The sequence below is a fragment of the Sminthopsis crassicaudata genome, chromosome 2 (genome assembly GCF_048593235.1).
Source record: "Sminthopsis crassicaudata isolate SCR6 chromosome 2, ASM4859323v1, whole genome shotgun sequence".
Taxonomy (NCBI): Eukaryota; Metazoa; Chordata; class Mammalia; order Dasyuromorphia; family Dasyuridae; genus Sminthopsis; species Sminthopsis crassicaudata.
Genome location: NC_133618.1, coordinates 623,834,256 through 623,861,999, shown reverse-complemented (window position 1 = coordinate 623,861,999; position 27,744 = coordinate 623,834,256). Strand labels below are relative to the sequence as shown.

At 35.8% G+C, this 27,744-nt stretch overlaps 1 protein-coding gene across 1 annotated transcript; it reads left to right on the top strand.

Moving 5' to 3' along the window:
- Window positions 1-254: 254 nt before the first annotated feature.
- Window positions 255-26,498, top strand: LOC141553007 (scavenger receptor cysteine-rich domain-containing protein SCART1-like). Its single transcript, XM_074284875.1, is given in 12 exon segments — window positions 255-630; window positions 2,865-3,161; window positions 5,563-5,877; window positions 8,778-8,843; window positions 8,846-9,082; window positions 10,471-10,779; window positions 11,780-12,094; window positions 18,953-19,270; window positions 19,994-20,062; window positions 20,143-20,457; window positions 24,117-24,254; window positions 26,383-26,498. Coding segments are annotated over 12 exon segments (2,871 nt in total).
- The last annotated feature ends 1,246 nt before the right edge of the window (window positions 26,499-27,744 follow it).

Here is a 27,744-nt window from a genome sequence, read left to right as displayed (position 1 = left end):
TAATTGGGCAGCTAGGTGGTATAGTGGGTATAGCTATCTAGTATCCTTACCAAGAGAACTTCATAGAAAATTCATTGGATCACCTGACTGAACAATATAACAATGAATTAGTGTTATAACAAATACTCAAATTTCATATTTTGTTTGTATGTACCTCACATGAAGAGCTGATACTTGTATGAAAATATGTCTATACTCTAGTGAAATAGTTGGTATCAATTTAGTTGGAAGGGAGATTCTAGAAAATAATTTACATGAGAACAGGACCTACCTTCCCTCTTCTAACTAATGTCTATTTACTTTCAGAAGATGAAATTACAGAGAAATTGAAACTAGCATACAGATTGAACTCCTGTGATGGAATAGTAATGGTTAAACACCAGGGATCATGGGGGTCAGTGTGCAGTGAAGTCTGGACTTTGGCAGAGGTATCTGTGATCTGTCGGCAGCTTGGCTGTGGGGATGGAGTTGGGGCTCCGAAGTATGTACCCTCACCTGGAGAGGTTCTCCAACCCTGGATCCATGATGTTTCCTGTAGAGGCAATGAGACATCCCTTTGGGACTGCAACATTGGGGAATGGAGTCAAAAAAATTGTTCCTATGAATGGATTGGGGTAGCTCTTTGTTTGAGTAAGTCAATATGTTTTCTAATTTGAAACCAGAATCTCTCCTTTGCTAAGAAATATAGCCTGCTCCTTTTTTGTAGTTAGGTGCCTTATCTTTTTAGGGGCAGTTTCAGTCAGAAAATATCCTGCTAGTACATCAAATTCAAGGGTCTCCATCTAAGTGTTTTACAATAAAAATGTATTGTGCATGGACCATTCATAGCCTAAGGTCGGAAGTTCCAGTTTATTCTTAGAAAACAAAGAATGCAATGTAAAAGTCCTTTGGGTGATGGAGCTGTTTCACCAGGAAGAGAGGTCTATGGCTTACTCCAGCTCTTTGTACCCAGAGATGATGGGAGAAACTCAGGACAGAGCCTAGTCAAATGCTTTCTAAACTGTGGCCAGACTAATTCCTGCATACAAGCAGTGCTTTGTCTATTTTAACTGCTTTTGGTACTAATAGTGACAGAAAAAAACACCATGAGGATTAAAAGCCCAGAATATGGTTTTTTGCCCCCACTCCTTAATCCCCTAATCTTCTGACTATAATGTCAGAAATATCATTGTTATGTGCCATATACTTTTAGCATAGAAAATGAGGATTAGGTGCAAGATGGTGGATAGGAAAAGGCAAATGTCAAATGCTGCCAATCTTTGGCAGAGCTTTAATAACTTTTGGAAGTCATTCTAGGCAGGAATATAAAAATTATACATAGCCATCATGAATTTGATTTTATGATCACACATTTGAAATGGTTTTAAAGTCTAATGAGTTCAATTTCTTCATTTTACAAATGAGGAAACTGAGGTACAAAGAGGTATAAATGACTGAGTCATACAGTAAATAGGTGTTTGAAATAGGATTCAAATTTAAATCTTCTTGAGTCCAAGTCCATCACTCAGGGCCATAATACTGCATAGCTGCCTCTGGGTTATGGAAGGGTTCTGTGACATAATATGAACAATCTTATGTCCAGTTGTCAATCCATACCAAATTTAATTTGATTTGGAATTAATTATCTATGTATAATCTTTCTTTTATTTATGCCATTTAAATATACCCATCATCTCGATATTCTTTTTCTATTTTTTGTTTTTTCCTTTTTATCCCCTTCCTCTCATTCCTTCCTTCACTCCTTTCCCCCCTCACTTTTTCTTCTTCCTTCCTTCTTTACTTCCCTTCTTCCTTCCCTCCCTCCTTTCTTCCCTCCCTCTCTTCATCCCATTCTGTCTTTCTTTCTTTGTTTATACCTATTAAGTAGCCATACTTCCAATTGGCCTAAAGTACTACCCTTATTCATTATCATGATATAGAAGTAACTTGGGATTCTCAAAAGATATGCCAATATAGCAATAAGGATTCGATAGATTGGAAAAACTTTGAATAAAGGCCAGTGTTGAGCTCTGTGTTTGCTATACTGGGGCCCTGCCTAGTTAAGTCCAGAGAAGCTTATTCCTAACAATTAGGTCACCAGGTGATATTTTTTCTGGGCAGTGACAATTCATGAAGCTCTTATGCTAATGCACTGTCTGGAAAGAGCTGCAGTTTTCATTGTCAGAAAACTCACATAGATGAAATGACTAGTTCTTTGTAGTACTCATGCATAATCGTTTTTTCTTATAAGTCTGTCATTTCAGAGGTTTTCAGACCTCTGGGTGAGGAAAATTCTCCTCTCAGTGCAGATTGGTGAATATTTTGGAAGTGCAGGGATGCTTAACTTTTTTGTCATGGATCATTTTAGCAGCCTGAAGAAATCTAAGGGTCCTTTTTCAGAATAATGCTTTTAAGGGTATCAAATGAAATCTATAGTATTACAAAAATAATCATAAAATACAATTTAAAAAATATTTGTATATTTTTTAAAGTTCATGGGCCTTTAAATTAAAACCCCTAGACTTAGCATGTTTTTTGACTCTACTTATTTGAACTATATTACCTTATGGAGCTGGAAGTAGCTCTTTAAAATTATCCAAAAAAGCACTCAAATCCTAATCATGATGGCTTTCCAACATGAAGCTGGGAGTAGCTCCTTGAAACTATTCAAAAAAGCACTCAAATCTTAATCATGATGGCTGCCCAAACTGTTAGCATGAAAGATTCAATGACATTTGGATTCATATCTTTTAATCCACCAAAGCAAATGAATATAGAACTCCCAAGTATTCATCCTTTAGATCTGCTATTGTCTCTGTGCTTTCTTTTCTCTCTCTTATGATCTCTCAAAGAATTTTGTTTATTTTGGCCTGTTGCTTTTGTAGATGGAATCTTTGAGGGAGTTGGCCTGGTCAATGGGAAAAGTCCCTGTGCAGGATTGCCAGAGATCAGAATTAAAAAGGGTGCCGATAGACTATGTGGTCTGCATATGGAAGAAGCAAATGTGTTTTGTCATGAGATGAGATGTGGCCCAGCTGTTCAAGCTTCCAAAGAAGAACTGAAAAATACTTCAAAATATGTGAAATGTATAGGGACAGAGTCAACAATCCGTAACTGTATACTGAACAACAATTTCCGGAGGGGTTGTTATCAACCCCAGGAGACTGAAGTAATCTGTTCAAGTAAGATCAGCTACTGTCTATGAATGATTTTTGTTTCCTACAAAGAGCTCAGTAGAACAATATCTCTCAATCCAGATAATTACAATGACTCAAAAACTATCTAAATTCTTTTCTCCAAGCTATTGTCCTTCTGTAGCATGCAAGTAAGTAGTGGTGATACTATTTTGGGAGTGGATGAAGTGGAGATGGAGGATGAAACAGAGACAAGAAGAGAAGGATTTAGAGAGAAGAGCAGAAAGCAGTCATTTTTTTTTTACTGGTTATAAAAATTATGAATTTAATAAACAAAATAAAAAGCATATTTCTAAATTTATAAAATAAAAAAAATAGTAGTTGAAACTTTTGGTCTCTTATGTGTAACTTGAAACACTCATTTTAAGTTTGTATGTTATAAAATATCATTTTGGTCATGAAAGTTTTGTAGACTAGTAAAAATATTTAGGGTACCTGTTCCCAAAGAACATTATAGTATCTATTTCCTTATGAACTGGAGAAAAAATCAAATTATTTGAAACCTAGGAACCCTCCTGTTAATGGAAATCAGTTTCTGCATATTTCCTATCTCCATTTCTGCAGAAGAAGCACAGATCTGTCTTAGCTCTTCTGTATGTCAGATTTCTTATTCTGGACCAGGAGATCACCATCATCTCTTAGGTTACTTGTGTTTGGCATTTACTCACTGGTCCATTAGAAAAATTTGCTTTCTGTATCTACAATGTAAAAAACAGGCTGCAATTCAAAGATGAGTAGAAAATAATGATTATAAAAGATCAGAATTTGATTCTTCTAGTGTATATATAAATCATTAAATAATCATTAAGTTCAAATATTCCAAACTTTGTGAGGTTCTTGAGAATAAAATTGATGGCATTTCAAATTATTTCACTTATTATTCTTGTTATTATTTTAAAATTAGTAACCTGTTGAATCTCTTAGGCTTTGAGAACACAAAAACTTAGAGTGCAAAATTAATTTTTGATTAAAAAAGGAAACACCTTACTTCCCAATTTGAGAATTTGTACTTACTGTATACTTTTCATTTATTACTTGATTTGTTGATAGATTGAATGGAGGAAGCCAAATATTTTGTATTTAGTTATTCACAAAACTGGAAAATTATAGTTCTAGGGGCATGTCACATGTATTTTTTTCCTATTACTGATTTAAACTGGTGCATGAGTAAAGAATGTTGAAGTTGGAAAAGGAATATTTAAGAAATTGATTTTTGAGAATAGAATTTGTATTTCTGATCATTGGTGTTAAAATTAGGGATGATGGCCTCTTGGTTAAGGATCATCATATATGTAATGAGATTTGTTTAAGAAATAGTCTGAAATGATTTATTTTTGCAGCTAGCATTAATATAATATGCAAAAATTCTTTATAAACATTATGTTTTATTTTCATACCAATGTTGGGTGATAATTATTAGGTTTGTTGCCATTTTATAGTTGAAGTAACTGAGGCAGACTGAAGTTAATTCAGAATAATGTAGCTAGTAAGTGTATGAGGTCAGATTTGAATTCTATTCACTGTAGGTCAAGAAGGTCCTCGGCTAAAAAGAGAAAGGGAGGGAGGAACTGTCTAAAGACAGGCACAATACAGGAAGTATACTACAGACCACTTGCTCAAGTACTTTAGATAACTCTTATTTTTCTCCCAAATATTCTCTACTCTAGGGTGAAATCCATACTTCAAGTTATCTCAGAACTCTGGTCACTTTTTGTTAAATGTGCTCCAGAGTATTGGTAGATATTGAAGAAGAAATGCCTATGGAGAGAACTATTTCTTCCTCTTCCAAGTCTCTATTATATATTTTTCATCTCTCTCCATCTGTCTCTGTCTCTCTATATTTATCTATGTATTTATATATCTACATATCTCTGTATCTATATTCATCATCTATGTATGTATGTATTCATGTTTCTATGTATTTATATAGTTATGTATCTATCATCTATGTATGTATGTTTGCATGAATGCATGTATCTATGAATCTATAGGCTATGTGTGTATGTATGTATGCATCTAAGTATTTATGTATCTGTTTCTAAGTATTTATCTATCTATCTACCTATGCATCTCTCTATCTCAACTTTTCCTTCTTGCCATCTTTATATTAAACTTACCTGTGCATATCTTATTTTTCCTTTAGAAAGGCTAAGTTCCTGAAAGGCAGACATTGTCTCACTTATTTTGTTTGTATTATATTTACATTTTCCAGTAGGGAACTTAACACATCTTACCTACTTAAATGTTTGTAAAATTTATTTAAGTCAACTAAGTAGTTAATTAAATTAAGTGAATATGTGAGAGAGGGACTTGCCACTGAAAAATTGTCATTTCAACTGAAAAGGGTCAGTTTTCTTTCATCTTTCTGATGGACTACTTCTCTACCCAGAACACATAGAGGTTCGGCTGATAGGAGGTGAACATCCCTGTGCAGGACGCCTGGAAGTGAGAAAAGGCCTGACGTGGGGCACTATCTGTGACTCAGACCTTGACCTTCAAACAGCCCATGTAGTCTGCCGGGAATTACAATGTGGAGCAGCAGTTTCCATCCCAGGAGGAGCACATTTTGGAGAGGGCTCTGGTCAGGTGTGGAAGGAAGTCTTTCAGTGTGTAGGGAATGAATCTCTCTTGTTCCATTGTCCCCGAGAGTCAAAGCATAAGAAGTCATGTACACACAATCTGGATGCTGGGATCATATGTTCAGGTGAGGCATCTCTCTGGGATCAGATCAAAGAAACTAATTTCATTTCTGTTTGTACTTTATCTTCATGCTCTGGCTCATGCAACTACTTTGTAATATACTCCATATAAATCTACTTTCTAATCTATCATAAAGCTTCCTTGACAGTTTTATTGTTCACACTTTTTGTAGTGGAAAGGAACTGGAAATTGAATGAATGCTCATCAGTTGGGGAATGGCTAGATAAGTTATGGTATATGAATGTAATGGAATATTATTCTATAAGAAATGATGAACAGGCTGATTTCAGAAAAGCCTGAAAAGACCTACATAAATTGATGCTGAGTGAAGTGAACAAAACCAGGAAAATATTGGACACAATAACAAGATTATATGATGATCAATTGTAATGAACTTGACTCTTCTCAACAATGTGATGATTCAAGACAATTCCAATGGACTTGGAATAGAAAATGACATCCACATCCAGAGAGAGACCTATGGAGACTGAATGTGAATTGAAGCATAGTATTTTTACCTTTTTTGTTTTTTTTTTTTGTTTCTTTGATTTTTCTTTCTCATGTTTCACCTGATTTTTCTTGCACAATATGACAAACATGGCAATGATTTTTTTTTTTGTTGTTTGTTTGTTTTTTGTTTTTCCCTGAGGCTGGGGTTAAGTGACTTGCCCAGGGTCACACAGCTAGGAAGTGTTAAGTGTCTGAGAACAGATTTGAACTCGGGTCCTCCTGAGTTCAAGGCTGGTGCTCTATCCACTGAGCTACCTAGCTGCCCTGGCAATGTTTTTTTTAAAAAAGTAAACAAATTTAAAAAAAAGCACACACAACAATTATTGAGCACAAATCATGTGCAAAGGATTATATCAGTCCCTGAAAATAAGGATAAAGTGTGTCTTATGCTTTTCAAGTCCCCAAAGTAGTTTTAGCCATTTTCAGTTCCAATTCTTCACTACCTCATTAAGGATTCTCTTGGCACAGATATTGGAGTAGTTTGCCATTTCCTTCCTATTTTACAGATGAGGAAATTGAGGTAAATAGGGTTACATGATTTGCCCAGGATCGTATAACTAGTCTACATGTCTGAAGGGAGATTTGCACTTAGATCTTTGACCCCATGATATAGTCAGTGTCAGAGTGGGCAGTGTAACTCCTTAAACCTGACTGCTTCCCTACTGGATATTGCCTTTTAAACTGGCTCTTGATGTCTTCTATAACCCCACAGGGGATAACTGGTTCTCTTCAACTAGACACATATTGGTTTCTGTGTGGTTGTTATCTACTTTAATCCAATGGTCAAAACATTTCAAATCTTCTTACTTTATTCTCCCTCCCCTAGTTTTCTGCAGTCTAATTTTGACTGCATTTGTTTGTACAAAAACTTTTTTAATTGAATATAATCAAAATGATCTATTTTTCATTTCATAATGTTCTGTAGTTCTTCTTTGATCAAAAATTCCTTCCTTCTCCACAGATCTGAGAGGTAGACTGTCCCTTATTGTCCTAAATTTCTTATAGTGTCAATATTTATGTCTAAATCATAAACCCCACATCAATATCAACTTGGTATAGGTGTTAGATTACATTTACTTTATACCTTTAATTGCCTGATCCAATGGAGAAATCTGGGACTTCTATTTTTAAATGGAGTAGAGTAAGTGCCCACACTTAACTACACTTAAATCTTTATAAACTTTACATCTCTTTAAAATACTTTTTTATTTGTGAACTTTATTTTTTCTCTTGACTAATTCTACCATTTACCTTTGTGGCAAGCAGGTGAGTGGGTAATTCTCCTGTGATCTATTCTGTGTTTCTCCTGGGGAAGAATTTCATGAATTTAGGTGGTAGCTTTCTTCAGCCATATAATTAGTTCACACAATTTTCTGTTTTCTTACCTTAAAAGAAAAATTCTCCCCACATTAGTTTCTACTGAAATATGCAATGATAATTTCAACTTATTATTATCATTAGTAATAATAACTAGCATTTACTTTAAGATTTGCAAGGCACTTTTACTCATGTGATGTCATTTGATTTTCACAATGACCCTCTGAAATGAGTGTTATTATTATCTTCACTTAGAGATAAGGAAACTGAGGACTGAGACAGAATAAATAAGATTCTGAGGGCAGGATACGAACTCAGATCTTCCTGATCCAAATTAAAACACTATCCAGTGTGTCATCTACATGTAAAAGATGAAATATGAATAGTTGGAAATTCAGATTTAAAAGATTTTTCTATCTCTAGTGCTTAGCAGAGTTCCTGGCACATAATAAATGCTTAATAGCTGCTTATTGCTTGAAAAGATACATAAATTGGGGGGAAGAATTATTCATTGTATGTTCTTGTTTTTCCCTAGGTGCTTCCTAATTTATAATATTTTTTTCTACAATGTAGCATTCGCAACTCTGGCTGTCATCTCTAAACTACATTTTAGGAAGTCTGTGTTGGTCCATTTCTTTTCGATCCTTTAAACACTTTCTGTTGCTTTGAGAAGCAAATCACTTCTTGTGCTTCATCAAAAGTTTTGCGTGCAGTAGGGAACTAATGAATACTTATCAAAGTGTACTAGACAGATTATCTATATGTTATATTGACTATGTATTTTTCTCCATGCTGTATGTGACAAATGATTCAAGAGACAAAGTTTGTGTTTACACAATTTGTTTTTGGTGTAAAAATATAGCCTATTCTCTCTCTCTCTCTCTCTCTCTCTCTCTCTCTCTCTCTCTCTCTCTCTCTCTCTCTCTCTCTCTCTCTCTCTCTCTTTGTATCTGATGACTATTAATGTTTCCCTCTGTCAGAAATAAGTCCTTTGCTGAAATTTACTAGTTACTGGGATCTCTTACTATTTATGGGCACAATGTCCCTATGAAAAGTTCCTTTTTTGTGTGTTCCCAGAATACCGGCTGGTCAATGGCAGCAACAGATGTTCAGGGAGAGTGGAAGTTGCGATAAAAGGGGTCTGGACCCACTCTGTGCCAGTCATTGGGATATACAAGATGCTAATGTCCTCTGCTATCAGCTCAACTGTGGCCAAGCTGTGGCAGCTCCAGGAGGAGGCTATTTTGGGAAAGGAGTTGGCTCGATCTTTACTGATGGATTTCATTGCACAGGGACAGAGCTTCACTTGTGGAACTGCTCAACAAACATACTGGGAGCATCTGTATGTGCCCTGGGAAATGTAGCTGGGGCCATCTGCTCAAGTGAGTGCCAAGGCAGAGACAGAAACACAGACAGACAGATGTAACTGCTTGTGTGAGACTTCTTAGAGAAGATGCTGGCATGAACAAACTAGTTCATATGGGGAAATGCTGGTGAAATATGGCTTGGTAGAAAGGGCATTATGTTTGCAGTTAGAAGACTTGGGTTGGAATTGCGATTCTACTATCTGTGTGACTATGAGCTGGTCAAATGCCTTTTCTGAGCCTTAGTTATATCAACTGAAAAATGAGAAGCCTGGCATTTATAATAATTAAGGTTTAAATCCTAGAATTACTCTAAATTAACTCTAGCTGTATCCACGGCACCAGAAGGAATCACATAAGAGGAGATGGCCTGATGTAGAAACATGAGTTTTTCACTAAAAATCTATTAGAATTGAATTTTAAAAATGATCATATTTGTAGTTTTGTTATTTGTTTCATTATCCTCCAGTACATTCAATCACAAAGTCCATCATTTAAACAGAAAAACTGAGTGATCTCTTCCCCTATTTTTATTCAGCCCATTAAAATAAAAAAAAATCCCTAACACTCTTTCCTGATGATTTGCAAATTAGTAATATATTATAGAGAGTGTCTCAAAAGTCTTAGTGTGGATTTATACTTAACTAGCTTTAGACATAAGAACTCTATGGTTAATTTACTTCCGGGGTTTATAAAACACTTCCTTAGAAATGAGTGGGGAGTGGGAAGGGAAAATATTATTCCTAATTTATAGATGAAGAAACTGAAGTTTATTGAGGTGAAGTGATTTGTCTTTCTATATGTTTAAATCAGCAATTGAACATAGATCTTTGAACTTTGTTTAGTACACTATATCTGGGTTACTGATCCAAGGTCATTAAGTTACGATCATGCCCCCATATCGTCAAAAAGGGTAAAATTGTCCAATCGCTCTTATCCTTGGGAATGATCCCTGCTTATTGCTAATAATGAAGATTCTTGTCTTTGGATGCCTTATTCCTGTTTCTGGTTCCAATCATTGCTTTCTTCAGGCCTGAATTTCTAGGATACATTTGTCGTTTAGCCATTCTAAAGTTTTATCTGACTCTTTTGTTATCCCATTTGGGGTTTTCTTGGCAAAGAGGACTTTGCCATTACTTTCTCTAGCTCTTTTTACAGATGAGGAAACCGAGGCAGACAGGATTATGTGACTTGCCCAGGTCTTTCTGATTCCAAGCCTGCCACCATATCCACTGTAGCTTGACTGCCCATAATATACTTGGGATTCTTTTAAACTGTTCTCAGTCAGGGCAGTTGAATTTGGTCCTTATGTCCCAGGAAGGGTTCTTCATTTCTCTTTCACATTAGCTACGAGGCACACTGGATCTCCTTTCAGATTTACTGTATTTCTCATTTGTTTGAATTAGATTCTCTTCGCTTGAGGGATGGACACAGCCGTTGTGATGGAAGAGTTGAGATTTTCTTGAATGGCGTCTGGGGTGGAGTCCAGGATGCTGCTTGGGATCTGAATGGTGCCCAAGTTGTATGTAGACAGCTCTATTGTGGAGAGGCAGAAAGAGCCTTTCACCTATCTGTGCCCTACTACATGAGAGGTCCTATAGGTCTAAGCAGTGTGAAGTGTGTGGGCAAAGAGACCCAGCTGGACCAATGTAATGTCTCCATGTCTGCCTTGACTCCAGTGGGGATCACTCAGGATGCTGGTGTCATCTGCTCAGGTGAGTATCTTCGCAATCCTTCAGAAACTTCCTGGCTTATTTTCCTAACATTTTATTTTTTCAATCACAATTTTTTTTCTCCTCCCTGAGGTAATTGGGGTTAAGTGACTTTCCCAGGGTCGCACAACTAGGAAGTGTTAAGTGTTTGAGGCCAGATTTGAACTCAGGTCTTTCTGACTTCAGGGCTGCTGCTCTATCCTCTGCACCACCTAGCTGCTCCCAATGTTTCTCCCACACCTCTGAGAAGGAAGAAACAAAATTCTAGAAACATATATTCATGGTCAAGCAAAACAAGTCTCCAGTTTCTACATTGGTCTGAATATAATGTAACATTAAAGAGCTCACTGTGTTTCATTCTGCATATTAAAGTCTTTTAGCTATCTTCCAGGATGTAGAAAATATGGTTCATCTTCTCAATTCTCTGATTGTTCCTAGTATTGATGGCAGTTCCTAAGATTTTTTTAGTTTTTTTTTTTTAAAGAGCTGTTATTATTGCAAAACTTTTCTTTTGCTCACTTCATTGGCCATAAGTTCATACAAATTTTCCCTTCATATTTGCTAGTATTTTTAATAGTATTTAATGACATTCACATACTATTGTTTTTCATTCATTCCCTGTCTAATTTCTAGTTCCTTACCACTATGAAAGGGCATAAATATTTTTGTGCATATAGATCTTTTTCCTCTTCAAAAATTCATTTTGGACTATGGGCTGAGTAGTAGTATTGTTGGATCAAAGTGAATATAGTTTAATGACTTTTATGGAAAAGTTCCAAATTATTTTCCAGAATGACTGTTCTAGTCCATAGTCTCATCAACAGTGCACTAAAATGTCTCTTTTCCCACAGTCCCTTTAACACTTGTCATTTCTCTTTTATTGGTGATCTCTACAACCTGAGCTATTTGAGGTAGAATATCAGAGTTGCTTTAATTTATGTTTTTTTTAATTTTCATGATGCACTATTTCATATTTATGCTAATTATGGGTTTTGGCCCTTAGGGAGCAAAAGGATCCGCCTGGTGAATGGCACTGGCCGCTGTGCTGGGAGAGTGGAGATCTACCACAATGGCACCTGGGGCACAGTGTGTGATGATTCCTGGGACCTATATGATGCCAATGTTATATGCAGGCAGCTGGACTGTGGTGTGGCCCTCAGTGCCATGGGATCTGCTCACTATGGAGCAGGGTCTGGGCCCATCTGGCTGGACGAGCTGAGCTGCTCTGGTAATGAGTCTGAACTCTGGCAGTGCCCGTCCCGAGGCTGGGGCCAGCATGACTGCAGACACAAGGAGGATGCTGGTGTTCTCTGCTCAGGTCTGTGTATGGCTTTCTGGGATAGTTTGGAAACTAGTGACTTTTAGTTCATAACTCATAAAGATGTTTGCATTGAAATTATTTCAGTCTATGATGAACTTTGTAAAACACATAGTGGCACATGTAATTTCATTCTCAAAGTATTTATTTCCATAATAGAAAAGCCATGCAAAAACTCATAGAGTACCCTAACATGTTGAGGTAGATTAATGCTCCCAATGACCTTATTTCTGTTGTCAACACCTCAATTTTCTCAGTTATTTAAACTTTAGTCATCTTTGTCTATTTCCTCTTCTTCATCCCATCAAATTATTTATATTGACCTACTTTTAAGCAACCAGCTTAATTCAAGTTACTTTAAATTTTTGCCTAGACATTTATAATAATCTTGCAATTGATCTCTCTTTTTCTAGTTTCTTGAATTTCAAATTGACTCAAACCTGCCAAAAGAGTCTTTATTTGTAGCTTTGGCCATGCCAGATCCTTGTTCTGGCCAATGAATCAAGAGGCATTATAGTGTCCATATATACTTTCCCAACATATGAAAGCATAAATAATCCTTTCCCTTATACCACCTCAATTTCTAGCGAAGAAAACGGGTCCAAGCTTAATTTTATTTATTTATTTGTTTGTTTTGTGAGTCAATCAGGGTTAAGTGACTTGTGCAGGGTCACATAATTAGTAAGTATCAAGCTTCTGTGGCTAGATTTGAACTCAGATCCTCCTGACACCAGGACCAGTGCTCTATTCACTGCACCACTTAGCAGCTCCTTTATTCTTTAGAATCTAGTCCCAAGTTCCAAACCCAGTGCTCCACTCTGACTTGAGTCCAAGACTCCCTGGCTTGTTGTGGATTCTTTGATGACTAGTTGCAACAATTTACCTGGAATACTGACTCTGAGGTCATTATGGCTCAAACACTGGGTCTAATAAACCAAGGTGAGGATTACCTCTCGATTACCAACAGTGAAAAAGGAACATTACATGGAGCAAATGCAAATTTCCCAGATGTATTTCTTGAAACCAGGGCAAATGCAAGAGGAGATTTCTTATGGATTCATTTATTATATCTGTGCTGTGGGTAGACTTTTTTCTTCTTCCTCTGAACTCAATAGGAACTAACATATAGAAAAGAATTTGAGCCAGAAGTAATTCTCTGTCCCACTATGGCCTGTATTAAAGATGATTCCTATTCTAAGTAGCATCAAAGGAGGCTCTACCCATTCTTTTTGATATAGGACACAGAGCACCTCATGTCAGGAGATCTAAGCCTCCCCAGGGCAAGCCTTTCAGGAAGTCTCTGCCCTATAGGAACCAGGTATGCCTTGGAATCTTGGGAAAAACCCAAGAAAGTCACTTAATGATGGATGATGGAACTTCTCCCCTCACGTATTAGATTCTTTGGAGGGAAAGTTTGGTACATTAAAAGCTACACCAAAAGAGGTAAGGTCAGGATAGAGATCTCTTGTATGCTTCTCCTGGAAAGGGAGCAAGCCTAGCACTTGAGACATTTCCTAATTTAACTAATTAGCCTTGCCATCAAGGTGCTGTGCTCAGCTACTTCTTAACTACTCAAGTTGTGTCAAAATTCTTCCTAACAGTGTGATGACTCCCTCTATTTTTATCCATGCCATGCTTGCCAACCCTGGATGTTCTCCAACCTTGCCCAGCCCTCTCTCACTTAAACCCAATTCATTTGCATGGTATAGTATCACCTCCCTGATCCTCTTGGAGAACAAGAGAAAAACAACATCAGGAAGTCTTAGGCCTTCTTTTCTTGGTCCTCTATTCTATTTCAGTAGGTGATCTCATCACTTTTCATGGATTTGATTATTATCTGTGTAGAGGAGTCTCAGATTTATCAATCCAATCCTTTCTCCTGAACCCCAACTTTATACCCCAACCATTTATTAGCCAACTTGGACTGGATATCCTATGGACATCTTCAACGCTCCATGTACATATTCCTATTTTTACCCTTAAACTTCTTCCTCTTCTTATTATTGTTGAGATATCACAGGCTTCCCAACCACCGAAATTCACAACCATTACTGACTTCTCAATTTCTCTCACTCCCTCTATCCAATCTGCTGTCAAGTCCTGTCAATTCTACCTGACATTATCACTCTCATAGTGCAGGTACTTATTAATTCACATAAGTCCCATTGAAATAGCTTGCCAGTTAGTGTCCCTGTCTCAAGTGTCTTTCTACTGAAGACCATACTCCACTCAGGTATCAAAGTGATCTTCCTAATGTACAAGTCTGAACATGTTTTTCCATTTTTATGTTGTTTTGTTTTGTTTTTTTTCTCTTAATTTCTTTTATTTTCAATTCATGGAACAAAACAAGAATTTCCATAGTACATTAAACAATATGATTTCACATGAAACTACAAATTTGTCATGTACAACTTGCTATTCCCTCCAAATATACATCAGTTATTATGTAATTTTCTTTTTTCCCTTTTTTTTCTCTACTCCCCAATCTAAATTTGGCTACCACTAGGCACAAATAGGTGTATATGTATGTAAAATTATTCTATACATTCATACATGTTTCTATTTATTAATTCTGTCTCTAGATACATATAGTATTTTCATATATCCTTTTTAAAATTTGTGTATTTATAATATTAAAAATTACCTAGTTGCTCAGGTCATTTAAAAAACCATATTGCTATTACTATATACAATGTTCTCTTGGTTCTGTTCATTTCACCTTTCACCATTTTGTGCAAGCCTTCCCATGCCTTTCTAAGATCATTGAGCTCAATATTTCTTATAGCACAATAGTATTCCATCACAATCATATCCTACAACTTGTTCCCTAATTGATGGAGCTCCTTGCAATTTCCAGTTCTTTTTCTCATGTAGCTAAAAACATTCCATTTACATTCATTCAGTATTCAGAGTTGTAATTACTATTTGTGAATTTCCGTTATTTTTACTCACTATGTTCTTTCTCAGCCTCTTCTTTTGCCCTATTCCTGTTATCTTATCTTCTTCTGCCATCCTCCCACCCCCATTTCACTCTTCCTTCCAAGAGCTTTGTCAATATCTTCCCCTAATCTCAGTCAACACATCTTTCCAAAAGTATCCCCTATCCTGTCCTCCTACATTCCAAATTCCAATCCATACATCCCTCTAAAATTTCAGTTTTCTTACCTCTCAGCATGTTCTGTAGACTTCTACATCCTTTTAGACAGACACATTATTTCCTATTCAACCCAGATGAGAATATTAGCCCTCCAACCTTACCTGCCTCTTCTACATTAATTCTTCCTTTCATGCCCCATTTTTATAATGTAATTCCTTTACCTTTTTCTACCCAATTTTGTCTTTTGGAATCACCCCATCATATACCACTCATCCCTATCTTTCTTTCAAACAACTTCAATAATTATAAAAGTTTTAAAAATATAATTTATATATATATAATTAAACAGTTTGACTTTAATGGTACCTTATAATTAGTCTGGATATTTGGATATTTTCCCAATTTCTTCTGGATCTTTTAGATCACATTTCCCATTGAGGCCTGGTCTTTTTGTTAGAAATATTTGAAATTTTTTCAGTTTGTGAAATTTGTTTTTTCATTTAGGATTATATTCAACTTTTCTGGGTAAGGTATTCTTGGACACAATTCCAGCTATTCAGAATATAATGTTCCAATATCTACAGACTGTTAGAGTAAAAGCTGCTAGGTCTTCAGCTAGTATTTGAATTGTTTTTTTTTTCCTTGTTGCTTCCAATATTTTCTACTTAACTTTGGAATCCTGAAACTTGCCTATGACATTTTTGTAAGTTTCCTTCTGGGATCTCTTTCATGTGGTGAATGGTTATTTTTTAATTAATATTTTTAAATTTTATTTAATTTTTTTTGACAGTACATATGCATGGGTAATTTTTTACAACACTATCCCTTATGCTCACTTCTGTTCCAATTTTCCCTTCCTTCCCTCTACCCCTTCCCCTAGATGGCAGGCAGTCTTATACATGTTAGATATGTTATAATATATCCTAGATACAATATATGTGTGCAGAGGTGAATTTCTTGTTGCACTGGAAGAATTGGATTTAGAAGGTAAAAATAACCTGGGAAGAAAGTGCAAACACTTTACACTCATTTCTCAGTGTTCCTTTTCTGGGTGTGGCCAATTCTATACATCCTGATCAATTGGAACTGAATTAGATCTTCTCTTTGTGGAAGATATCCACTTCCATCAGAATACATCCTCATGATGTATTCTGATGGAAGTGGAAATCTTCAACATAAAGAAGATCCAACTCACTTCCAGTTGATCAATGATGGACAGAAATAACTATACCCAGAGAAGGAACACTGGGAAGCGAATGTAAATTGTTAGCACTACTGTCTATCTACCCAGGTTACTTATACCTTCGGAAGCTAATAATTAACGTGCAACAAGAAAAAGGTATTTACACACATATATTGTACCTAGGTTATATTGTAACATATGTAAAATGTATGGGATTACCTGCCATCAGGGGGAGGGAGTGGAGGGAGGGAGGGGATAATTTGGAAAAATGAATAAAAAAAAATTAAAAAAAAAAAAGAATACATCCTCATACAGTATTGTTGTTGCCTTCTGGTTCTGCTCAGTTCACTCAGCATCAGTTCATCTAAATCTCTCCAGCTCTTTCTGAAATCAACCTGCTGGTCATTTCTTACAGAACAATACTATTCCATAACTTTCATATACCACAATTTACCCAACCGTTCTCCAATTGATGAGCATCCAGCAAATGGTTATTTTTTATTTTTGTTTTGTCCTCCTGTTTTAGAACTTGAGGGCATTTTTTCCTAATAATTTCTTGTAGTATTGTATCTAGATAATTTTTATCATAATTTTCAGGTGGTTTGATAATTCTTATATTTCTCTATTATTCAGCTCAGTTGTTTTTCCAATGAGTTATTTAAGACTTTCTTCTAGTTTTATTATTTCTTAATATCTTATAACATCTTTTGATTCCTCTCACAGTTTTAGTTTTTGAAGTTATTTTTCTTTCTTAAGATTTTGGTCCTTTTTTCTGATAGGCTTTCTTTTAATAATTTTCTTGGACTACTTTTTTCCCTTTAATTTCTTCTCAATCTTTCTTATTTGATTTTCGAATTCCTTTTTAAATTTTTCCAACACCTCTTTTTGGGCTTATGGGGTGAAATTTGCTTTTTGTACATCACTATCTTCCTTTAAATAAGAACCCAGATGTTCTTTAACACCAACTTCTTTTTCTTTTGCTTACTCATTTTTATTTTATTTTGTTTTTATCATCTTATTATTATAATCAGGTTTTAATTTCAATTTATGGATAATGTTGACATATGCCACAAATCTACCTTACTATTGTTTTCTGAATTCCATCTGGATGGGACTCAACTTCATGGATGCCTCTCCTCCCCTAAGTTTAAGTTAGGGCCACTAGGCATGCTGTCCTGAAAATATTCTTACTTCCTGTGTAACTACACTCACAGGGAAGGTATATACTCCTTTCCACCCACAGTCATAACCCAATTTCACTTCCAGTCAGAATCAAATCTGGCTTCTAGAAATATCTTCTTCAATCTTCTCCCCCTTAACTCTCTGTTGTTAGATGGAAATTAAGTAAAATTTAGGGAAAAAAAAAACTTAGGTAAAAGTTGTTATGATGAAATTTCTTAAGGCCTAATCTACTTTTTAACTGAGCTGCTCCAGGATCTGCTGTTTGTTGATTAAGTGAAGTTGGCCTAGAGATGTGTATGCTTAATTCAGGCAAAATTACAGTCTTTGGAGTCTTTTCTAAGGTCTTCTTAACCTCTCTTAGGAAGACAATTGCTTTACACCTTTATTTTTGCTGCTCTATGTTTCATGGTATTTTTCTGTTTGTGGAAGAAATTTGGAGAGTCTGGAAATTTCTAACCACCATCTTCCCATAATACCTCTCCAAAAACTTAGATTCTTAGAGAAAATCATCCACCTAACTGAACATTTAATATTTGTACTTCTCTGCTATGATGAAGTCTGTTTTTCTTGCATATCCTCCCTTTTATATGCTGTGCTAGATAGCCATAGTAAGAGTTCAATTTAGAATCACTTATCAAAAGCCTAGCATTATAACTACTGCCAATAGAAAGTACAAGACTGGAAGAGAGCTCTTGGCAGGAAATGTGCCTGCTTGATGCCATAACTCAAGATTCTTACCCCTTGATTGCTATTGTTTTCTATGCTAAAGTGAAGATAATTTAGGTTTTCTTTTTTTTAAGTTACTATTTTTCTGTATGCTCTTCTCATTTGTAAACTTCCCAGTTTGAAATTAGGACTTGAGCATTATATAAAACACACACATGTGTGACTTTAATAAGGGAGGAAGTAGAGATGAAGGAAATGAGCACTTGGGAGCTGAGAAACTTGGGTTCTCATCTTGGCATCCCCTTTAATAAGTTGTGAGACTTTTAATTAGTCATTCCTCTCACAGTTTCTTTTTCTTTTCTTTTTTCTTTTTTTTTTTTTTTTTTTTTTTTGCTCCATTCAGTAAATGAGAGATTTGGACAAGATAGTAACTAAGATTCCTCCCAAATGTATTATCACATAATAATAATATAATGGCTAATTTTTATAGTACTTTAAGGTTTGCAGTGTGTTCTGCAACATGTTATCTCAGGTGTCATTAATATTTTACAGACAAGGAAACTAAGAGAAATTAAGTAACTTTGGAAAGGTCGTTTCTGAATAAGGATTGAACTTGTCTTCGTGACTTAGACTCAGTATTCTATCTATTGTGCTACCTTATTACTTGCATAAATTTATTATTTTGTGAAACTATAATGCCAGAGGCTCATCACTGATCTTTCTCTCCTAGAGTTCACAGCCCTGAGACTCGTCAGTGACACCTACATCTGTGCTGGGTGGCTGGAAGTTTTCTACAATGGAACTTGGGGTTCTGTGTGTAGTAACTCCCTGAAAGATCTCTCACTCACGATCATATGCCGGCAGTTGGAATGTGGAGATTCAGGTTGGCTGGAAAATAAACAAGCGCCCCATGCAAGGTCAGAGTTTAGTTGGTTGGACAAAATTGAATGCTGTGGACATCATTTAACTTCTCTGTGGCAGTGTTCATCAACTCCCTGGCATCCACATTCATGTTCCCAAGAAGATGAAGCTTGGCTCACCTGTGCAGGTTAGATATTTTGTATTTTTTATACTGAAATTATAATGTCCTGGCCTCCCATCCAATCATTTGTTTTCTTTTAAGTCTGTGACCTGTTAAAAAGGAACTATGAGATCCTCTGCCTAATTATATACTTAAACAGAAATACCATTTCTGCCATACCTGACAAAGGCCTTCAGTTTTCACTTGAAGACATCTAGTGGTGGGGAATTCGCTACTTGTCAGGCCATTTTGCTTTTAGACAATGCTAATTGTTAGGAAGTTTTTCTTCACATTGATTCAAAGTATATTTCTCAAAAATTTCATCCATTTCTTCCAATTTGCTCTTGAGACAGAACAAACAAGCCTAATCCCTCTTCTAAGTGATAAACCCTCAAATGCTCGGAGGCATCTAAAATAGATTTTATTTTCTCCATTCTAAACATCTCTAGTTCACTGAAATGATTTTATATAAAGTAATTTCCAATTCCCTTACAAGGAGGGTGATCCCTCTCTTGGTGTTCTTCAGCTTATCCATAAATCAACAAGCATTTATTTAACACTTACTGTGTGCCAGATACTGTGATAGGCCATTGCTAAACCTTTGTGAGAATATCTACTCTCAAGGAGCTTCTCTGTGCAGCTCAAATTGTACACAGGATCCAGATGTGATTGATTGGGTCAGCGAAACTATCACCTTTCAATGGAGGTTTGCTTTTTGTCCTGATATCTCTCATCCCTTTATTTTGGTAGGACACACAAAGAAAAAAACAAATGAAAATAGAGAGAGCCTCAACTGTTCAACCTACCAGGACTGCACAGGTAGCTGTTTATGTGCCTTTGGTGTGTCTGCCTCTCAGTGCCTCTTGTCCTGTTGGTGATACCAATAGCTGCATTTTCAGGGGCAAACAGACTGCGTGTCGTGGATGGAGAGAACAGCTGCTCTGGGCGAGTGGAAGTCTGGCATGGCGGCTCCTGGGGAACAGTGTGTGATGATTCCTGGGACCTAGAGGATGCTGAGGTTGTGTGTAGGCAGCTAGGCTGTGGCTCAGCCGTTTCAGCTTTGAGAGAGGCTGTCTTTGGACCAGGGACAGGGACTGTTTGGTTGGATGAGGTGCAGTGCAAGGGCACCGAACTGTCTCTGTGGGACTGTCCTGCAGAGCCCTGGGGACACAATGACTGTGGTCACAAGGAAGATGCAGCTGTGAATTGCTCTGGTGAGTGACAAGTCCTTGCACAAATTGTGGGTTGTGTAACGAGTGGCAACAACAGTAGAGATGTAACTAGGGTGGGGATATTAAAGTTTAACTCAAGGTACCTACATATGGGGGAGGTCTCAACATCATCTTGCAAGACTTTTACTTCCCATTTTCTTGTGTCTCTACTAGAGGTCAACTTCTCTTGGCTGGACATTATCTTCAATGATAGTGGCTTCAACTTTGGACAACTTCCTCCCCCCAATAGTATTTTTTTTTCTAATTACATATAAAGATAGTTTTCAAAATTCACTTTTGTAAGATTTTGGGTTCTGAAATCACTTCAAACATGTTTTCATATTAGTTATGTTGTGAAAGAAAAATAAAAACTTAAGGGGAAAACCACAAGAAATAAAAAAGACCACAAAATGATAATAAAAGTAAAAATAGTATGTTTTAAATTTGCATTCAAACCATTTCTTTTTCTGCATGTGGAAGGCATTTTCCATCCCAAGTCTATTGGAATTGTCTTGGATCACTGTATTGCTGAGAAGGGCCAAGTCTGTTGTAGTTGATCATCATGAAATTTTGCTGTTATTGTGTACAATATTATTCTGGTTCTTCTCACTTCATTAAGCAGCAGTGTAAGTCTTTCCAGGTTTTTGCTTATCTTTTCTTGTAGGCAATTTAATTCAAATACTACAACTTATTCAGCCATTCCCTTATTGAAGGGCATCCACTCAATTCTCAATTCCTTGCCTTGACAAAAAGGGCCACTACATACACTTTTGCATATATGAGTCCTTTTCTTTGGGATAGAGACTCAGTAGAGATGCTACTGGATCAAAGAGTATGCATAGTTTTGAGGCCCTTTTTGCATAGTTCCAAAGATAATTTATTTTTACCATTCTCATTTCCTCAGTTCCCATCCCTTTAGGCAATGTTCTCATACTCCTCCTCCTATTAGCTACATTTTTTAAAAAGAATGTTGAAACAGTGCAATTAGATAGACAATAGATGTAATAGTGACCCTGGAGTCAGGAAGACGTGAATTCAAATCTTACGTCAGACACTTAACATTTCTTAGCTGTATGACTCTGGGCAGGTCACTTATCCCCAAATGCCTTGCAAAATGTAGAAATGCACAGTCTCCTGTGGATTACTCCTTCTTCATCCTGGGATGAGATCACAGTTCAACATTTCCATCCTTGTGTTTTCCCCCTATTTCCTTAGGTGTAAAAATTACTGTTTACTTTTTTTTTTTTTGGCAATGAATGAAGCTCTTAGTGTCTAAACAGTTACAGAATTATGAACTCATGGTGATGAATCAATATTTATATAACAATTGTTATGTGCTAGTTGTGGTGCTAACCACTGGGAATGCAAAAAGTGGCAAAAGACAGTCCTTACCTTCAACGACTTTATAATCTATGAGACAGAAAAATCTAAGCCTGAAACTATGGGTTATATAGCATTAAAGGCAAAATTTGGATGAGTTTCCCATAAAATTCTCAATAAAAAAATAACACAGGTCTCTATATTTAGTATGAAAATAGAGCCAGACTGGAGTTAGCTGCTGAAAAAAATCCTAATTAGGGCAATTACCCTTTAAAGATGATTGTAAAAAGATGGTATTCAGATGCTTTGGGCACTGTTCTTTTACTCTCCTTAAACATAGGAGCCTATGACTTATATTGCAAATGCATTATTTTCATAAAGAGGCTTAATATTATAAAGAATAGCACAGCAGTTTATTAATCCCAGAAGTGAAGGGCCTGAGACACATGGACCCAAGAGACAGGGAACCAATCCCATAGAGACCCTTTCTTATTATGTAAACAATGGAGATTTGAGTAGCTGAATAGGAGGTAAAAAAGACCATTATTTTTGAACTAAGGATCTCTCTTCAGACTTTCTCATCTTTAGACAAAATTTTCATCTCATCCTTGGTCTAATTTGCTAAATGAATATTGATTGAACTTGGTGCCTGAGGATCTAGGTTCCATTTATGGCCCAGCTAGCAGTTGAATGTTTGACAATGGCCAAAGCTTAACTTCTTCAAGGCACGGTTTCACTTTCATTAAAAGCAGATAATAATTCTTCCACTAGCAACTCCTTGAGTTGTAAGGAATGTGTTTTATAAGCCATAAAGTATTATGTGAATGTGAACTAGTATTATTATAGAAAATTCTTTGGAATCAATGATATAGCTGAAATATCTTGAGAACATGTTCCAGAAGTTAGTCCTGCACCACTGGATTTCTTATCAGAGGGATATGGATGGAGTTGAGGGAATATGGGTTTACCAATATCTCTAATTATGGGTAGGTCCATGAGTCTGTGAAGGAGGAATGCACTCATCTCCCTGGATTCTTTTAATTTTCCATTCCCATTAAGGTATCCTGCTATTCCCTCAGAAGCATAGTATGCTTCCTGTTGTCATCAGTTTTATCCTTGGATTTCTTCTCTGCTTCATCTTAATATTTCTGGGGGCTCTGATGTGGAACAAAAAAAGATCCTGCCAGGGTAAGTGGCTGAAGGACATAGATTGTATTGGGCAATTTTAATAGTTAAGGAAAGAACTTCTAGTAAAAAAGAGATTTATGGAATTTTTTGAATTATGAGTAAATAGTCTTCTGACTATAATGATGTAAAGCCTATCATTCAGGAACATGAAGTATCTCTGATGATCTCAGGATATCCTATATCTCAGGAGAAAATTTATTTACCTGTGGCAAAATGAGTTGATGAGAAAAATTTGTTTCAACAGCCATGAAGACAGATGAAGCAGGTGTTGTAGAGTGTTTAGACACCAAGGTCATCCACTGCATCCAGTGGTCATGACTTTGTCTTGCCATTGGACAATGATGGCTTTAGAAGACATAGTGAGACTGATGACTTCATGCAACTCTGCCTCACTTAAATCCAATTTACACGTGAAAGACTATATCCTCATAGAGAACAGAATTATATCAACAACTTGAAGAAAGAACAAATTTATTTATACATTAGACTTTTTTTCGATTGGCAAAGTGATGAAAGAGTTTCAGGCAGTTCATGGAAATGCTGTCTCTGATAAAGGAATTAAGATAAGGTGAACAACCATCTAGTTTAGATTATATATGCATGTATATACACACACACACACATATATATATGTATATATATATATATATATATATATATATATATATATATATAATATATGTGTCTGCTAGAGATAATTTGAACTGACTTGTGAGAGAAGATAAATAAGCATTTCCTCCTTGGAAATTAGCAAATTTAGCAAATACTATAAGTCAGAGCTTGTTTTTGCTTTGTTATAGTCTAGAGTTTAGAAAGTGATGGAGAAATTTTTAATGATGCAGATTAAGCTTAAAATTTTGTTGTACATGCATTTTTTGATATCTGGCTGTTAAGTATTTACCTAGATAACCTGCAATATGAGCATGAATAAATATACATACATGTATAATACACATAAGTACACACATTTACTTTTACATGTATGTATGTTTATATATGGGTATACATTCATTCTCCATCTTTGTCTTCCTCTGTCTCTCTGTTCTGTCTCTTTCTTTCTGTGTGTCTTATTCTCTTTCTTTCCTTTTCCTCACTCTACTATTCTAGGAACTATAAAGCTTTTAGAATATTTCACCTTTATGTTCTTGCTTTAGGTGTTAGAGTGAATGCAAATTCTTCCCCTGAAGTCATCTATGAGGATGTTTCACATATTCATCTGGGGGAAGAGAACGAAGAAAGGAAAGAGGATTTTAGCAGTTTGGTGGAAGAGCAATATGATGATGCTGAGGAAGGTGAGAACTACATACTTCAGGAAAAGAAGAGGAGTATATCTTCCTCAGATCTTCACTTTGAGTTCTCATTTCCCTTTCCATTTTCTTAACCTGTGGGTTTGACTCCAGTCTGCACATATGGGTAAAAACAGGAAACCAGGATCTCATGATTTTTTTAGGTAAAACTGTTTTGTCGGCTATTTTGAGTTCATCTCTGAAAAACATATTCAACTACTCCTTACATTAGAAATGCTTCAATAGATTGAATTTGGAAAGGTTTTTTGGTACAATGATACAACTGTTTATATATTCACCTATTTCTTATTGCTGCATGAAAATCATCTTTTCTCCTACTCAGTTTTAATTTTTCTTCCTTATAGCTTTTTGATTTTTTTTTTGGTGGGGAGAACTGTAATTTTTCCTGTATGAGAATTCCCTAGGAAAGAAAATCATGGTAATTCCAAACTAGGAAACTTTTCTTTTCTTTTTTAAATCAAGTTGGTATGAAGCCTAGGATAGGAGTCATAATATCTAAGTTATGGTGGTGGATCTTCCAGAAACTAATTGTATGATTCTGGACAAGTCTTTTAGGAGTTTTTCTGAGCCTTGGTTTCCACCTCCATAAAACAAGGTGACTATATACTGCATTATTCATCATATGTATATTCTAAAGGTCTTTGGTAATATTTGCTTCTTACTCTGGCTCCATTTCTCTCTCATCTTCTTCAAGGAGGCTGAAAAATAGAATCAGATCTCTTAAAATACCAGGGATAATGCTGTTATTACTTAAAGGGGCAAATAAAATGGCTCCTGTGTTCCATAGCCTTCAGGCTCTCTTCATTTTTAAATTCCTCCCCTTTTTGTGTCCTGGACCAGAGCTTGTATATGCTAGCAAGGACCTTTTCTCTATGCTTCTTCCTTCTGGTTATCCCATACTAACATATCAGAATGGAGAATAGGTGTTGGTAGAAAGTCTAGAAAGAGAAACTAAAGGCAGAACATACAGAAATATAAACATATACACATATATTAAACACATTCAGATAAAGAGATAGTGAAGGGAAATAGGATCAACACGAAGAAAGGAGGACCATTGTACAGGAGTTTGGGGCGGAGGAGAAAGGGATGTAAGGATTAGATACAGAGAGGAGAAAAAAAGCCACTGAGGTAGAAGACAAACAACAGAAGGTAGGCAGAGGAAAAGAAAACAGAAGGAAAAGACTAGGGGAGATATGAAATTTCCTGTAACTTTGAAGTCATGATGGATAAAAGCACAACAGGCATAAATTTGGCAGAATATTGAATTACATATGGGGAGAAAAGTGAGGTTTGTTCCACATGAAGTATGACACAAAATATGACACAGAAAGGCTGAAGGCTCTTCCTGCTTCCCTTATTCTTTTTTCAATCCACAAGGGAAGTGCAATCAAGTGGAGGGTACCCCTTCACTCCTAAGATCCCCTGGAAAGCAAATGCAGATAGATGAAAGAGAAAAGCCTGGGTAATTCATGCAGAACTACTAACCTTCCTGCCCCTTTTTGTTCTTGCCTTCATTTTGTACATCTACTGTTGATAATTGTGCAGCAATGCCCCCCAGCACAATCTTTGCTGCTTTCTCTTTGCCTTTTTTTGTTGTTTAAGATCCCCAGAAATGTGATTTAAAGTCATTTTGTTGTTTTTAAAAAGTTAAAATAGTTTGCTTATAGAAATACATCAAGCTTCTGTTTAGATAAATGAAGGGATTAAAGAATATTGAAAAATGTATCAAAATCTATTTTCTTTTTTCTCCATCTCTATCTCTATCTAACTATATAAGAAATAATTTCTGGTAATTCCTTTTTTCTATGTATATTTCTCCCTATCTTTTTTAATAGCTTTGACAGAGATGACAAAAGAACTAGAAATAGGAGAAGCAATGCCCTGACAGACTTAAGGAGGATAAAAAAATCCTCATTAAGAAACTTTTTTTTTAAAGCAAATCCCATTCTAATTCTTGAATTAACTCTATTTAACATTTTTATTTCTTTTTCTTTTACTATCAAGTCTAAAACAAAGTAGTGACCACTGTTATGGATATAAAAGTTCTTTTTGTGAATTCTCTTTGTGAATGTTATCATGTTATCACACCTTTCTCTCTTTGAAATTCCAGGTTTGGATCCATATCCTATAAGCAACAATGACCTATCTTGGATGGAAGAAGGTGACCAGTCTCACTCTCTTGGATATGATAACATTGAATTGAATATTTTAGGGATACCATCATAGTAAGATGTTATTGAAAATAAAATACCTTGTGAGGCCAAATATATACTAATTATCCTTCTTACTTGGGTATGACCTATTTTGCAGAGTTATGAAGTAGCACATTTTTCTAATTTCCTTTAAAAATAACCAGAACTGATGATTGCTTTTCCCTCTCATGCACAATTTGTGGTTTTGTTTTTGAATAGTGATTTATTTCTTTAAGAACTTCCTGCCAGTATGGGGAGTAAATGGCAGTTAGTTTGATTTTATCTTTGGAGACTTTTGAGTGCCTAATGTGATACCTCACGCACAGCAAACATAAATGTGACAGAAGAAATGTGGGGATAATGAGTATGATGACAATGTGTATATATATATATATATTATGTATATAATATGAATTATGTATAATGTATGCATATGTGATGGTGATAATGAATTAATCATTGGATAAATTGGGTATCCAATAAAATATAAGTTTTCTGAAATAATTTCACTTTTGTTTTTTGATCTCTAATCCCTAGCACAGTGACATATGCAAATGAAACTCAATAAAAATTTTTCCTATTATATTGATTCCATTGACTTGCCTTTGTTAGGGGTAAATGTTGAAATGAGAAAATTTGATATGATTGAAAAAGGATTATGGGAGACATGAGAACATTGAAAATTTTCTTGATCGTCATGAGTCATATTACCATTGTTCTAGCTCCCCTTCCTTCAATCAAATATTAAGCCTGGATAGGAAGGAGTATAGTTAAATATAAAATAGTTTTAAGCAACAATTCCTTTGGAAACTGGAGAAGCTACAGGTAAAAGAAGTAATATTTTGTCTCTTCATATCATCATAAAATGACAGAAGTATTTGGAGGCAAAGGGATGGGAAAAGGGATGCCTGTTTTCCTTTTGTTTAAATGTGTATGTAGAGGGAAATACACTAGAATAATCCCATAATTCTAGAAATCTTTGCCCTGCGAGGCATCTTTCAGGGAATACAAGGCTCATTAGAAGAAAATTTTTCCTTCATTCAGTTGTGACTCTGGATGTCTGGGGAGCAGAACTCACCAACAGAAGAATTGCAATTTGAAAGTACTAATTGCAGAACTCAGAAAGGCAAAGACTCATTGGAAATAAAAAAGGAAAATTTCTAAAAGATTTATAGTTAGGTGCTAGCTCTTTACATGTTTCTGTTAGCTAAAGAAAAACTTTTCTAAAGTTAATGTCCTGTTATCCTAAATGCTTGCAGATACAGGTATAATATATATAT